We start from the raw sequence: 16,472 nt of genomic DNA on the forward strand, positions 1-16,472 counted from the left end.
CTCTTCAAAAACTGCCCCCAATGTTGTCTTTCCCTCTCCCCATCTCACTACCCAACCTCCCCCCACAGGCCCCTCTCCTAGTGTATTTGTCTGAATGGTGTCATTGTCTGGTGCTTCCCTTTTCTCCCTGCTCCTCCCTCCCTCCCCCCCCCCCCCCCCATCTCGTAAGGCTCGTTCCAGTATTTCTTTATTTTCAGATCTAAATAAACACACCAGCTTTTGCTGAGGACAGCTCTGGACTCCCCCGGTGCCCTGGCGAAATGGCAAGGGGAGGAAGCTGGGAAAGGAAGACCAGGAGGCAGGAACCAGACGCGACTCCCCCTTTTATTCTCCTTCCCTTACTCAGCTCTCCCCCACTCCCTCCCCCGCGCTCTTCCCCCCCCCCCCCCGGAAGAATGTAGTCAGAGATTTGATCTTCTCTTGCAGCTGCACGGCCAGCGCCACCATCAAGATTTCATTTTCTTCTTCCAGCCGACTTTACCCCGGAGAGCCCCCGTTCCGTTAGCACGCATCCTGGCTTGGCAGATTTCGGAGACATAGGCTCCTCTCTTCCTGGTTTTCAGATCGCAGCTCCTGCAGCGAGCCCGTGTTGTTGCTGGGATTTCACGCTCGAGTGGCTCTTGCGTAACCCCGGCCCTGGCTGAATTTAAAAAAAAAAAATCTGGGATTAATCATTACGGAAAAGCAAACACACTTCCGTCCCACAATACGTCCTTTTAGTAAAAGTAAATCACGGTTCGGTCTTGTCCCAGTTGGTGATTTCACACGTGTGCTAATCCTCGACCCCTCCCTCCCCTCCCCCAACCTATATGTCCATGTACAGGCTTCTGCATTCATTTGCTGGGCCACTAGGAGCTGACACAGCCCGTGAGGGATCGGCAAGGCCTGATCCTATCTAAGGTGCTTATTATTTACACCCACTATAAAGGCGGCCCTTGTGAGTCTAGTCGGCCTCGTTTACACAGGGGTGAGTGTTACCAAAAAAGGCCTTTCTCGAAGGAGCTCTCAGCCGAGTGAATAGCCCAGGGGTGACGGGAGGTTCAGGGAGAAAGAGAGAGAGAACGCCTTTTTTTTTTTAAGAAATGTTTTTTTTTATTAGTGCCAGCCGGATAAAGCTGTGGCGCCGGGTGAAGAAGTCAGCAGGGGAGCACCATTCCTGCAGAGGAGGCCAGAGCAAGAGATGACGGGATCCAGAGTGTGCCCAAAGTCGGGAAAGGGGGCTGGAGGCCTGGGTTTGTGAGCAATCCGACTGAAAAGGGGCTTTTCTGTATGTTAACATCTCTGTGCCAAATGTTAGTACATTTCCTCCTCCAAAAATCAATCAGCTCCCCCGGGGCTCTGGGGCAACCTTTTGCCCCGATTCTGGGCCCAAAGCACAGTGGTATTGTGGAATGAGCTTTCCCAAGTGTCCTGTGGAAGCCCCGCCCGCAGAGAGCTCACTTAATCACTGTGCTCTCAACTTTCTCCCCAGTGGAAACAACCCACTACGAGCTACCTGAAACTGCAGGTTCAGGAGAGTTTGAAATTAAGCTTCAGATGGGGTCCACCTCTTCTAGATCTCGGGGTTGCCGCAGACTCTATGCCCTAGGACTGTAGGGTCACTTCACTTGGTGTCTGGGATACTAAATCACCTCATTTCCTTAATAGGGTTCATTACTGCTGTGTAAACCCACCCCTTCTGCAGAAGGGTTCTTGGAGTATCCCCTTTTGTCCAGAAATCCTACATTGAAATATGTTGGAGGCGTCCCTACTTCTGTTCCTATATTGTGTCCCTATCTTCTTGGTGCTATCATTTCCTGCCCCCCTCCATGCTGGGGGTGCCCCAGTCAATTAAGATGCAGGAATGACAAATGGGGGTAATTTGGTGGGAGGGGGGCTCCGTCTGGAGAAATAACACTTTTTTAAATTAAAGGATTATGAGAATACAATGAAAGTATGATTTATTGCCACCTCCTAATTCAAGCTGGTGCGTTTATGCTATGTCTGTCTGCCTATGAGTACATATATAAGTACATATATGGCCTGAAAGTTATGATATAGACACAGACTGCTATGGGATGAAATGAGCTCCCTCCTACATAAATCTTGGCAAGAAGTTAAATTGTAATTTTCCAACATTATGATTAAATGAAAGGATGGGCTGAGTACATATTAGGGTATACAAATGGGTTAAACAAGCAAGCCAGAGCTGATGTCCTCCTGGTTCATAGGAATGTCACACAATCCTCCCTCCTTCACACACCCTCATATATTTTGACTCACCCTGGGGTAACCGGTTGCATTGCAATGGTTGAAGTATGTGTGAGTGATGCAATACTCTGTTTGCAGCCCTTTGTAGAAAAATAATTGCCATGATCCAGGCAAGCCTGGCAGTGAAAGTTTATTATTGTTGGGGAGTGGACAGCAATTTCATTGTTTTGCAAAAACAGTTCTGCAAAAAGCAGAAACTGACTGCAGAGGGAATAAAAGGCAGGGGTCCCCAGAGCCATCTTTCCTCCTACTGCTCCTTCCCTTATAAAATCTTTCCCGTAGGAGCTGAAGCCCCAGGGTGGTGCAATAAGACTGAGACTGTGAGAAGGTATTACTGAGAGTGGCATGTGGGGGGAGGGCATGATGAGATTGCCATATGTCCTAAAGAATCTCTACCAAAAAAAAAAGAGTATTTTCTTGTTTGTTTCCATGGTGGGTTTTCAGGAGAAGGGTCCTTCTCTCCCCCCATGATTTGGCAGTAACCTTTTAAATACACTAACTCGGGCTGATTTGAGCAGTGTTTGTTCTGCTGTAAGGTAAATGTCCTGAGCAAAGGGCATTCTAAAAAAGGAGGCAGAATGGCCTTGTTTTGCCTTTCTCACAGCACTAGCAAATGAGCTCAAGTTCTAAAAATGCAATGTATTATTGTTATTAAACAGAGGGAATCCTGTTTCCCTTTCCATTAGCAAACACATAAATTACTCACCTGTTTGGCCTCTCCAGCACCCTTCAGCATACTAAGAGCCCAGGTTATACAGCCCCTGGTTTCACAACTTAGCATCTGCTGGGCCACTATGTGCCAGAAATGAAAAATGGGATAGCTCAGTCTGTCTCCAGCACCATCATTCACTGAAACTCCAATTCCTATGGTCCCTCGATCAAGAATGGAAACCAATAAATAGGAAAAACAGGATGAGATTGCTAAAGAGCTAATTTTGTTGGTGCTGTGCATTGTGGCATTAACAGTGGAAAATGATATAAAATACCCGCACGGAAAATGGCTTGATCCCTGTTAGAAAACTCTAAATGTGATGGGTAATGTCTCTTATGAAATTTACAGCTAAAATTCTGAAATGAGACATTTGAACTCACAGGGGGGGAAATGATCCATGTTTCCTGAATGCATTTTCACATTGGAAAGCTGGGCATCGGCTTGGGAAGGGAGGGGAGAGAAAGATCATCTTCTGTTTAATTTCCAAACATAGCCCTGGGTATTTCTTCACTTGATTTCTAGCATTAACTTGCATTGCTTCAGCTGTTGTACACACAGAGTCCGGGGAGGGCGGGGAGAAGCGGGAGGAGGGGAAAGGCTGGGAGGAATCTGGGCTGTGTGCCGAGCATGCGCATTCTCTATGCAACAAGTGGGCTCTACAGACAGAGGAAGTGTAAAGGGGAGGGGGACTGGTGCAGAGCATGGCGGTGACGTCACCGCTCCGCCCGGGCGGCATCCCGCGCGGCTGAGCCGGGGACAGCGCGAGCTGCAGCCCGAGCGGGAGCGCGAGACGCGCCTCTGGAACGTAGAGTAACAATCACAATTCCCACATTCCAATTCCGAACGGGATGTGACAGAGGCAGAACCGACGGAGAGCCATGCACCCTACGTGAGCTGCGGCAGCCGCGGCAGCCGGGAACAGGGCCGGGGTCTGCTGAACCCCTGGCTACTCCTTTCATCTGGTGTGCGTCCGGGAAGCAGCGGCGGCGGCTCAGCGTGTGCAAAATCTTACAGCCACCAGGCGGAACATCCAGTGCTGCAGGAGGGCCAGGACGGCTGCCAGTGGCTCTCCGTGTACCTTTCTCCTGTTGCCCTCTCTCTTCCCTTCCTCATACTCTTCCCGTCCCTCCTGTTCCTCTTCCCTCCGGAGAAGCAGCGGCAGCAAGCGAGATCGGAGACAAGCTGAGGGTAGAGTACGGTAGCCCTTAACACCTCTCTGCCCCCTGCCCAGGGAAGAGGACAGAAATCCTAGAGAGGAAAAGCAGCAGTGACAGTAACAGCGGGGCACTACGTTCTTCCCCTACCCCCACCCCGTTCCCAGCACCCCTGTCCCAGGGGCAACAGCACCAGGAAGAAGTCGACCGATTTCCCCTCCCCTGCCAGAAAACTGCAATAGGAGGCGGGGGCAAGGAGGCAAGCTACTCTGCCACCCAGGTGGTGGAGCAACCACCAAGAGGCGCAGCGGCAGCGAGTGGCAGGAGACAGAATCTTCTCCCCCCTTCCTCCTGTACTCCTTCCCCCGCCCGCCAGCCCTCCCCGGAGGAGAAAGAGCAACAGCAGCCTGGGCGGGTAGGGACCAATCTGCCCTTCCCCCCCTCCCCTCCCCCTCCCTCCCCCGGGCCGGCACCATGTCCTCGGCGCAGGTGGCTTCCTCTCGGAGACAGTCGTGTTACCTGTGCGACCTGCCCCGCATGCCCTGGGCCATGATTTGGGACTTCACGGAGCCAGTGTGTCGAGGCTGTGTCAACTATGAGGGTGCGGACCGCATTGAGTTCGTAATCGATACAGCCAGGCAGCTGAAGCGAGCCCACGGCTGCTTCCAAGACGGCAGATCCCCGGGGCCGCCGCCGCCGGTCGGGGTCAAAACCGTGGCCCTCTCCGCTAAAGAGGCGGCGGCGGCGGCGCAGCAGCAGCAACAACAACAACAGCAGCAGCAGCAGCAACAGCAACAGCTTAACCACGTTGACGGCTCTACCAAAGCCGCCGTCTTGGCAGCGCCGTCTGGCCTAGAGCGCTACGGCCTGAGCGCAGCAGCCGCAGCCGCCGCTGCCGCTGCAGCCGCGGTTGAACAGCGAAGCCGCTTTGAGTACCCCCCGCCCCCGGGAAGCCTGGGGGGCAGCGGGGGCGGCGGCCATGCAGCCCGGCTACCCAACGGGTTGGGCGGCCCCAATGGCTTCCCCAAACAGTCCCCGGAGGATGGGCCCCCGGAACTGAACCGCCAAAGCCCCAACTCCTCATCTTCCCGTCGCGGGGCTCACGGGGGGCTGGTGACAGGGCTACCCCCTGGGAGTGGGAGTGGCGGAGGTGGCGGGGGTCCTCTGAATGTGCCCCCCAACCTGCTCCCTCAAACGCTGCTCAATGGGCCGGGAGCAGCCGTGTTGCCCCCTCCACCTCCCCACGGGCTAGGCAGCCGCCCTCCCCCGCAGGGCTCCAACGTGGGCGGAGGCGGGGGTCCCTCCTGCCTAGGGGGGACCACCTTGGCTGCTGGCTCCGCGTCCTCTTCCTCATCTTCGTCATCCTCAACCTCTTCTTCATCCTCAGAGGCCTGCGGTGGGGGCAAGCGGCCGGGTTCGGTGTCCAGTACCGACCAGGAACGAGAATTAAAGGAGAAGCAGCGCAACGCAGAGGCCCTGGCAGAACTGAGCGAGAGTCTCCGAAACCGGGCAGAAGATTGGGCCAGCAAGCCCAAGATGGTACGGGAGACCCTGCTCACTTTGGCAGGCTGCACCCCTTATGAGGTCCGCTTCAAGAAAGACCACTCTCTGCTGGGCCGCGTCTTTGCTTTCGATGCGGTCTCCAAGCCGGGTCTGGACTATGAACTCAAACTCTTTATCGAATACCCTACAGGCTCGGGCAATGTGTTCTCCAGCGCATCCGGGGTGGCCAAGCAGATGTATCAGGACTGCATGAAAGACTTCGGCCGCGGCCTGTCTTCAGGCTTCAAGTACCTGGAGTATGAAAAGAAACATGGCTCGGGAGACTGGCGGCTTCTGGGGGACCTACTACCCGAGTCTGTGCGCTTCTTCAAGGAGGGAGTCCCCGGGGCAGACATGCTCCCCCAACCTTACCTGGATGCCAACTGTCCCATGCTGCCCACCGCCCTGGTCACCCATCCTCGAGGCGCTGGCGGGGCTGGGGGAGTCGTTGGGGTACTCCCTCCCGCCAGCGCCTCCAGCCGTGGGGGAGCGTCTGGATTGCGTAAGAGGAAAGCGTCCCCGGAGCCGCCGGACTCGGCCGAGGGGGCGCTGAAGCTGAGCGAGGAGCAGCAGCGCCAGCAGTGGATGGCCACCCAAAGCGAGGCCCTCAAGCTCACCATGTCTGCCGGGGGGTTCGGGGCAGTGCACGGAGCTGGGGGCCCTCCTCCGCCCCCGCCCCCGCCCCTGGGGCCCCTCTCTAACCGGACCACCCCACCCGAATCAGCCCCCCAGAACGGCCAGTCCCCCATGGCGGCCCTCATGTCTGTGGCTGACACGCTGGGTAATGCTCACTCGCCCAAGGACGGCAGCTCAGTGCATTCCACTACGGCCACTCGAAGGAACAGCAGCAGCCCCGTGTCACCGGCCTCAGTGCCAGCCCAGCGCCGCTTGGCATCTCGCAATGGGGATATAAACTTACAAGTGGCACCCCCACCTCCTAGTGCCCACCCGGGCATGGACCAAGTTCACCCCCAAAACATTCCTGATTCCCCCATGGCCAACAGCGGCCCCCTCTGCTGTACCATTTGCCACGAACGTTTGGAGGACACACATTTTGTTCAGTGCCCTTCCGTGCCCAGCCACAAGTTCTGCTTCCCCTGTTCTAGGGAAAGCATCAAGGCCCAGGGCGCTACCGGCGAGGTATACTGCCCCAGTGGCGAGAAATGCCCCTTAGTCGGTTCTAACGTACCTTGGGCTTTCATGCAGGGGGAAATCGCGACTATCTTAGCTGGGGACGTTAAGGTGAAAAAAGAGAGAGACTCTTAAAATCCAGCAAAATCCCTACTTGGCCTCGTCCTCTCCCCCCACCCCTCTCCTCCAAGCCAGATCCCTCCCACCCCCTCCTAGTCCACAGCCCTTCCTCCCCCACCACGAAGATGTAGAATTGTGAATATAACAAAACTGCAAAAAGTTAGTCTTATGTATAGACATTATTTTCGTCGTATGTTTCTATATTTTGAAACAAAGGTATGTAACTCTTCTTCATTTGAAGGATAGAGCTGGTTTTTGTTAAACAGAATATAATATTGTTTGGTTACTTACACAATATCTGTTTTCTCATTTATTTGGTGGCAGTGTGTTTGCCTAGGTACAAGATTTGCTAGCCCTTAGCAATTACCTGCTGCTGCTGTGTATTTTTGTAAATGTTATGCACTTCTCTAAAAGAAAAAAAAGAAAAAAAGAAAAAAAAGAAAAACACCTTTTCCTTTTTGCCAAGGCCAGTGTTGATGCCTACAAAAATTGCTACAAAAATGGTGATCAGCTTCTGTTTTACCAAGCCCTGAGTGTTTAGTCTTCACTTAATTTTGTTTTGTTTTGTTTTGTTTGCAAAACAGTGAGGGAGGGGGAGTCTGGGGGTGGGGCTGGGGGGGTGGGTGTTTTTCGTTGCAAGTTTGTAAGGGGAAAAAACTGTTTCAGTTTGTTTCTATTGATCTGAACGTTTTTAATCTTCATGTGTTTTTGTTTTTGCTTTATTGATGCACGGATGCTTTTGAGCAGTAGAGCAAAATGCTGTACATGGAAAACATGCTCTGTTTGTCCTTTATACATTTCTGTAGTTAACAGAACACTGTAATGTGCCTTGGAGCTTAGTAACTTGTAATAAATTCAATTGATATTAATACTTCCTGAGTAGCAAGTTTATTTTTCTCAGTGCTAAGGAGACTGCTCCAAAACATGGGCTGCCCCCTCCCTTCCTGATTTAAAAGCCTCCAAAGTATGCAACAAAAACATGTCTGCCTTTGAGAAGTCCTTTAATTGTGGCATCCAAGAAAAGCTGGGCTGGTGTTATCTAAACTTATCTACATCTTGGCACCGTGCCTATTTACATCTCACCTTTTAATGCAGCGGTAGCAATTGCTGACTAAGCATTTTCTGTTTACCGATTTCTCCACTTTGTTTTCCCCTGAAGCCCTCTGGTTGCAAATGGCCTTGTTGCTAGGACTGTAGGGATTTCTCAACCTGTGGTTATGATGGTTATCATCATCATCACCATCATACCAGATCTGTCTAGGACTGGGGAGCTCTAACAAATAGGGGGGACACAGGCTTGGTTCTGACTCTTGAGGTGGCAGGAGGTGGGAGTGGAGCTAATTTATACACTGCTTGCTTTTAAAAACAAAGGGATTTCAGATCTGGGAGTTGACAGGGAGTTGAGAACAGGGGGGAGAGGGAGGAATTCAGACCACTGAGAAGCATGTAATTGTGCTAGGGGGGGGCTCCTGGCAGCTTCCAGCTGATACAATTTGGTCCTAGGTAGGAAGGAGCAGTTTTCACCTCATTTCTTAAACTTTTGTTCTCCTGCTTTGATAAGCATTTCTAAAGGTGGAAAACTTAACTGACCAGGAAGTGGGAGTTTGGGGGGGGGGGGTGTTGAGGAACACTTCCAGTGGAGAATGATGGTCACTTATGGCTTCCAATCAAATCCTTTACTCCTGCCAGTGAACATATGTGATTATTCATCTAATTGACTTTTTAGTGACAGTTTCTTGCTGCTGGTTTGGGGCTAGGAGAGGAGGACTGAAATCCCTAGGCAGTCTCCCAGTGTGCTCCAGGCTAAAGAAGGCAAATCTGGTTTGAAACTTTTTACTTTCCAGGGGAGAGTAGAAAACAGCTTTTGGGAAACAAAATAAAATCCAGAGATACTAATCAGAAATGTATCACTCAACACTCATTCCTGGTGATGGGGGAGAGGGGGAGGACCAAAGTGTCCCCAGCCCAGCCAGTTGGAATAAATAGAGCACTGAGTTTGGGGGGAGGGGGGTAGCGGGAGGAATCTCCTGGAGGGGAAAAAAATCCTCCAGTCTTCCAGATGCTTTAAGGGGCTGGGTTAGCTTTCAGGATCCCTTTTAGTTTCTGTTCTGGAAAGGATGGAAATCTTGAACACAGAGCTTAATGGCTATGCTTGCCCCTTATACATCAGGGCAGGGTACTGGGGTTCCGGAATTCTAATTCTATCTCTTCCTTAGTGCCTTTTTCATCTCTTCCACCAAGAGAAATAGATGGATGTGTATGTGTGTTTCCTGAGCCTGACGTCCTCGAGTTTCTATTTGATGCCAAGTATTTTATTGTTGCTTATGAGTCACAAAAACCATTTCCATCCTTCGAGATAATTAACTGGGAGTGACAGTGCATAACAGACAGTTAATTCGGAAAACATTAATAAAAAATAAAGGCCATTTGGTCTGATCACCTTGGAAGATGATTCCCCCTCCCATATGAGTGTGCTGGTATTTAAAAGAGAGTGACCCACCTTCAAGGGAAACCCAAGAGTACGGGCACAGTTTACCCATTAAGAATTGGAATTATTGACTGGTTGCACAGATCTCAACCATGCATGTTAGCTGAAATAGACAGGTTCCACGATTGGTGTACCTGTAGGCAAGCTTGGAAGCAAAAATCCACAGATCTGTCTGCAAGTTGACTGTGTAAACCAGCCAGTCCTCAAAGCATTGCTGGAGTGCCTGACGATAGGAAAAAGAAACAATCACTAAGGACCCTCAAGAATTTCATTGGTTTTTTTCCCCTGTTATTGGCATTAATCATAATTTGAAAACAAAATATTCCAAACAAAAATATTCCAAGGAGCAACCTGGTTAGATCAGATTTGAGAGAGAAAGGAGAGAGGGAAGGTGGAACCTGAGCTGGAAGTGAATTATAATACTGCAGTTAATTAAAGTTAACCATAGCTAGAGGGCAGTTGTTGTAGGGAGGGTTTTTTTTCTTCCTTTTTTGTAACCATGTGACCTTTCTCTTTGCTCTGATCCATTCAGCAGCCGGTCTGGGCGTATTAACCAGCCTTTCTTTTATCCCTTTAACATAGCATTTTTTTTCTTTTCCCTCCCCCTCCTTCGAACAGCTGACAAACAGGCTATATATTTCCCCTCTTCTGACATGGGGAGAATGTTCTTGGTTACAGACATTTAGCAATATGGACAGAATCAGCCTTGACCTCATTCAGCTTCACTTCTTCCTGGTATTTCATTTAACTCAACAAACATTTATTAAGCATTTACTAGATGCAAAACAGAGTACTGATGGGGACCGGTGCCTAATTTCTCCAAGTCTGCTTTTCCCTCACCCTTTCAGCAGCCCTGCCAGTCCTTCTTTACCAATATTTGAAATTCCTTAGAGAAGCCCTAAAAAATAGATTCATGCATGTGTCATTAACCAAAATCTTTTTTAAAAATCCTTATTAGATTGATTTTAATAAATTGTGCTGCTAAGCACAGATTGGTTCTTTCTTTCCACAAGAGAGAGAAAGATGGTGGGATAATTATGGGCATTTAATTAAACTTTTCCAGGAATCTTTTTTAGCCGTTTCTTTTAAATGGCTTTGGATCAGTTAAATGATTTTGGAACTCATACTTAGTACCAATTCTAAAACAGAAGGTAAGGAGAGAGAGAGAGAGAAGAGAGAGAGAGAGAGAGAGAGAGAGAGAGAGAGAGAGAGAGAGAGAGAGAGAGAGAGAGAGAGAGAGAGAAGGAAGGAAGGAAGGAAAGAAAAATAGCAATTAGAAAGTTTGTGTATGTATTAGTAATACCTTTCTACACACATTTTGCATGTAACAGAAACATAAATATATGTTTATATGCATTTAGGGATATAGGGCATTGATTTGGAACTGGAAAGGGCCTCAGAGGCCATCTATAGTCCAAATCCCCTAATCTCACAGATGAAGAAAATGAGGCTGAATGATGCATGATAAGGTCAGACTGGTAAAGAATGGTGAAACCAGAACTCAAACCCAACTCCTCTGACCTCAGATTCAACTCTCTGCCAAGTCCCAACCTATCTTGCTCTGAGCAATGTAATCAAATCAACTTTTATCATCCATTCTCCAAAAATATATCAATTGACTGCCCTGTTGATCTAATCCCACCATCTTTAAGATAAATCCCACCATAATTTCCTTCTCTGGTCACTACTTCCCATAGATGTAGTCTCTCCCATCAAAATGTAAACTTCTTGAGGGCAAGGACTGTTACCTTTTGTATTTTTATCCACATTAAATTTAGCATCCCAGGCAGCTAGGTGGCATAGGGGATAGAGTCCTGGAAGACATTAAATCTGGCCTCAGATACATACTAGCTATATGATCCAGACTAAATCACTTGATCCTGTGTTCTTCAGTTTACTCATCTGCAAAATGAACAGGAGAAGGAAATGGCAAACTACTCCAGTACCTTTGCCAAATGAATTCCAGATCGGGCCATGAAGAGTTGCACACTAGTAAATAGTCACAAGCATGTTTATCTTAGTGCTTCAAAGTCAGTCAATCAATAAGCATCAAAACAAAAAACTTATCTTTTGTCTTCGAATCTATATTGAGTTCCAAGGCAGAAGAGTGGTAAGGGGTAGGCCATTTGGGATTAAGTGATTTACCCAGGATCACACAGCTTGGAAGTATCTGAGACCATATTTGAACCCAGATCTCCAGATCTGACTCTCTGCCTCCTGAGTCACCTAGCTGCTAAACATTTATTAGGTACTTGTATTTGAGATTCTGTGCTAAAGGCTGGAGATACAAAAAAAAAAAAAACCAAACAAACAAACAAACAAAAACAAAACAAAACACCTAATAGTCCCTGAGCAGAAGGAGCTCACAGTCCAATGGAGGAAACAAAATTCAAACAACAAACAAGATATATACAGAATAAATTGGAGATAATCAACAGAGAGACTTAAGCATTAAGAAGGGTGGGGAAGGCTTCTTGTTTGTTGTTGTTCAGACATGTCTGATTTTTTGTGCCCCTGTGGGCCACAGCGTGCCAATTCTGTCCATGGGGTTTTCTTGGCAAAGATACTGGGATGGTTTGCCTTTTCCTTCTCCAGGTTTCTTGTAAAAAGTGGGATTTTAGCTGGGGTTTGAAGGAAGCCAGAGAATGAGGAAGGAAAGAATTCCAGGCATCAAGGAGAGTCAGTGAAAATGTCCAGGGTTGGAAGACAGACTGTCTTGTTTGAGGAACAGCAAGGTGTCAATAAATCTCAGAGTCTGTGGGAGGTGGAAGGGTGGAGAATAAGGTGCAAGAAGACTGGAAAGTGTGTTTGGGGGGAAAGGATTATAAAGACAAATATACATGATTGGTGATTAGTAAATGTTTCTCATTCATTCATTCATTCTCCAGATAACATTTATCAAACACTGGCATCACAATGGTAAGTATAACATGGATGAATATTATTCAGTTGTGATTATCTTTATATATTAAAGAATTCTAAAGCTAGAAGGGGATTTAGTGGTCCTTAATCCAAACTCCTTTACCTTTCCAATGAGCAAACTAAAATCTAGAGAAGTGAGTCAGAGGCAGAGCTGAGAGTAGAACCCAATTTTGTAGGAACTTCTGTGGACAGAACTAATATAGATTTTATTTTTAATCATAAATTCTTGTCTTAACTGGAGCTTCATAAGGAAGTAAAGGCTGTTGCTAAAGAGAACAAGAAGGGCCTAGGAGTTGTTCAGTGCAATTAAACAAGCATTAGGAATGGAGTTTCATAGGTGAAAGGAAGCTGTAAGGTTGGTTTTTCTATAATTGCCTTTCATTTTGCAGAATAATGTGGACTTTTTTTTATCCCTTTTGGTTCCATTTCCTTCTGGGTAGAGCATATATTGTTAGGGGCAGGGGATTATAGTGAACAGAACACTGTGGATACTTCTTAGCTGTGTGACCCTGGTCAAGTTACTTACCTCCAAAGGCCTGACCCTTACTACTCTTCTGCTTTGGAACTGACACTTAGTATCAATTCTAAGACTGAAGGGAAGGAAGGAAGGAAGGAAGGAAGGAAGGAAGGAAGGAAGGAAGGAAGGAAGGAAGGAAGGAATTAATTAATTAACTCCATAGTACATAAGATTTGGGTCAAATAATTGAATTTCCAGTCCTAGTTTTGCTATTTAAAACTTTTATTCTTGTGTGACCTTAGGAAAGTTATAGCCTCATGCTGGACTATTACAAAGGTGTGGCTGCCAAATCATTCCACTCCCCTGAGCCTCAGTTTCCTTATCTGTAAAATAGGAGAGTTAGACTAAATGAGATCTCTAAGGTTTTGGAGATATCATCTCAGCTCTAAATCTTGTGGTCCCAAGTTAAATTGCCTGAATGAATATAAATGTAACTTGGACTGCAGCTACTGGACATCTTTCCTGGGGGCATGCTAGTGAATGTTTAACTATCAGCTGAGAAAAACACAAAGGGAGGTAGGAATGTACACACTAAATGCTTTTAAATTTAATCTGCATTAACATTTTCTCCATTACTTTCTTAAATCCAAACAATCAATAAAACCATAAATCAACCACAGTCTTCATTTGCAGATTTCTGAGGTGTAAATATTCACACTGAAAATTTAACCATCTGCTGGGTAGAGTGGGAAGCAGGTTCCAGCTCACCTCTGACTTTTCTAACCTATAAACTTTGTCCTCATTCCCATCACGGATTCATCCCTTTACTGGTTGGAAATATCTCATTTTAAATTCAGGCATACAGCCAACTTATTCTAAAAACATGGCAAATATTTCAGGGTCCAGAAGTAAGAGAGAGGGGAAGGGTGAAGATTTTTCCTTGAGGTCCTTTCTGCTTGAACTTTCTTCTGCTTGGAGGAAAGTGATGTCAATTATTTTCCATTCAGAAGATTCTCTCAGGTAGTATTCTAGCCCTACCTTATTCTTGCTTTAGACTGGTAACTTCTCTACAAACTCTCCATCATAGCAGACCTGAGGATGAGTATTAGTTTTTCTTTCATAGCCAAAGAGGCAAGTCAAGCAGGGGTCTATCAAAGGAGGACTCACTCTGCTCAGGATAGTTTATTCCCTCTTCTTTAAAAAAATTTTTTTTCAATTAACAGAAATCTATTTCCTCTCCTTCCCATGTCTCCCCTCCAAATTGAAGAGAGAGAGAGAGAGAGAGAGAGAGAGAGAGAGAGAGAGAGAGAGAGAGAGAGAGAGAGAGAAGAAAAACCTAACCCTTGTTTCAAAGTCAACTAATACAAGAAGAATAATAGCATTTATATAGAGCTGTGATGGTGAAGCTATGGCATGGTGCATGAAGAACACTCTCTGTGGGCACATGGCTGCTCTCCCTGCTCCATCCCCCAGAGTTAGTTACCAGAAAAGCAGAGAGACTTGGGTGGAGTTGCTCCCCTCCTCATCTCTACCATGCCTGATGACATTTTTTTCACATCACCGGCCCTTCTGCCTAGCAGCCCAATGGGAGAGCTTTCTCTTTCCCTTGTGTGGGGTAAGGTGGGGCAGGGTGCCTCTGGAAATCTGTTGGGGAAGGTAGACATGACACTTGGTCTGGTGGGGTGGGGGCAGGGCCTGGCATTTCTCTAAAAGGTTCACCATCACTGAAATAGTCAACATGTGACAAAAAAGAGCTTTTTCATACTATCTCATTTGGTCTTTACAATAACCCTGAGGTGCTACTATTCCTATTCCTATTTTAGAAATAATATTTTATTTTATTTAGTAATATTTAGAACATTTAGGATATTAGATTATTACACCTATTAAAATATTAGATAGATTATTTAGGAAGAAACTGGAGCAAAGAGAGGTTAATTGACTTGTCTAGGGTTACACAACTAATAAATATCTGAGACCATGTTTGAATTTAGGTCTTTGTGACTCCAGGCCTGGTGTTCTACCCAATGAGCTATCTAGCTGCCCCAGAAAACAATTTTCCACATTTGTTGTTGTTGTTCAGTCATTTTAGTCATGTTCTACTCTTTGTGACTCCATTTGGGGTTTTTCTTGGCAGATACTGGAGTGGTTTCCCATTTCCTTCTCCAGCTCATTTGACAGATGAGAAAACTGAGGCAAACAGGGTTAAGTGACTTGCCCAGGGACACACATTCATTGATCACATTCAATTTTTAAAATATATATCTCCTCTGTGGTCCAAGTGCATTACCTCTTCTAGGAGATAGGTAACATGCTTCAATATAAGTCTTCTAGAGTGATATTCATGACATTGAATAGAGATATTGTCTTTCAAAATTGTTTTTATAATGTTGATATTATTGTGGAATTTGTTCTACTGGCTGTACTCATTTCACTCTTGATCAGTTCATATAAGTGTCTCCAGATTTCTATGAAACTATAATATTCCATCACATTCACATAACACAGTTTGTACATCATTACCCAGTTCAAAAGAACTCCTTTGACTTCCAGTTCTTTGCCACCACAAAAAAAAGGGATGCTATGAAAATCTACATGGAAAAATTACATAATTGGCTTCTAGGGTCATAACAAATGTCTCAAGCAGGATTTGAACTCAGGTCTTCCTGATTCTTACAATAGTCCTCTCTTCACTGTACTACCTATAACCAGATGTTCATTGTGTAGCTTTCACTTAGTTATACTCCTCCCTTTTGCTTTGAGTCCTTTTTCTCCTCTTCCAGAGAGAGACCTTGAGGAAAAGAGATCTTAGAACAAAGCTCTCTCCCATCCTAAATAGGAACCCTCACTTTGGGAGGGCTAAGGCAAGAGGGAGATGATGGCAGAAAATGTTGAGGGGAAAAAAAACACTTAGAAAGAAAACAAACACAAACTTACTAACTCAACATTCCTCTGGGCACTGGTCCTTATCACTGAACTCAATTTATAGGCTAGGCATTCTCTGCAAAAGACTCCCCAACATGTTTGGTTTTTATTTGTTTGTGTTGAGACTGACTTTCCCTATCTTTTCCAGTTTGGAAGTACAGTTGGTACTCAGTGCTGGATCCCCCTACTAATTGGTACATAAACTTTGACCTACTCCCTTTCCAACCTGGGCCCTTGTGCTCCCAACTCTTGAGAGTTCCCTGTTTTGGTACCAGACAGTGTAGATACCCAGTCATGCTTTATCCCTACTGCAGCTCAGAACTCCTGAACTCAAGAGATCCACTTCTCATCTTTAGTAATGGAAATTACAGGTATGCACCACCATACAAACCCAAAGACCCTGTTTGGAAGATGGTTTCTCCTCTTCTTATTTCCCTCCAATGTTTCCTACCATCAATAAAAGAGCAACCAGCTATTGTTTCTGTCTCGGAAATGCAGCTAGACTCTGCTCATTCCCTTGCGCTTAGGGAAAGCAATCATTCTTGCCACATGAGAGGAGAGAAGCTTCAGTGAGTCTAACATGGAAGCCAAGGATCACGCAGCTATGAATTGTCAGACTGGACTCGAATGCACGTCTTCCTGAGTCCAAGCTGGGCATTCTATCCACTTTGCCACTTAGTTATCCTTTCCCAAGATGGAAATGGGCTGCTTTGGGAAATATCAGTGAGTCTTCTCTGCCCTTCACATTACGGGTTTTCCAACAAAAGTGGA

At 46.6% G+C, this 16,472-nt stretch overlaps 1 protein-coding gene across 1 annotated transcript; it reads left to right on the plus strand.

Annotated features, from left to right (window-relative positions):
* Window positions 1-1,071: 1,071 nt before the first annotated feature.
* On the plus strand, window positions 1,072-7,778 carry IRF2BPL (interferon regulatory factor 2 binding protein like). The gene has a single exon (XM_056810625.1). It carries the CDS (start codon window positions 4,591-4,593, stop codon window positions 6,922-6,924), a length of 2,334 nt encoding a protein of 777 aa, XP_056666603.1. The 5' UTR covers window positions 1,072-4,590; the 3' UTR covers window positions 6,925-7,778.
* The last annotated feature ends 8,694 nt before the right edge of the window (window positions 7,779-16,472 follow it).

This window comes from Monodelphis domestica, chromosome 1, assembly GCF_027887165.1.
Source record: "Monodelphis domestica isolate mMonDom1 chromosome 1, mMonDom1.pri, whole genome shotgun sequence".
Lineage (NCBI taxonomy): Eukaryota > Metazoa > Chordata > Mammalia > Didelphimorphia > Didelphidae > Monodelphis > Monodelphis domestica.

Excerpts from the sequence above, each read along its gene's own strand:
- IRF2BPL (XM_056810625.1), top strand. The coding sequence starts at position 4,591 with ATGTCCTCGGCGCAGGTGGCTTCCTCTCGGAGACAGTCGTGTTACCTG.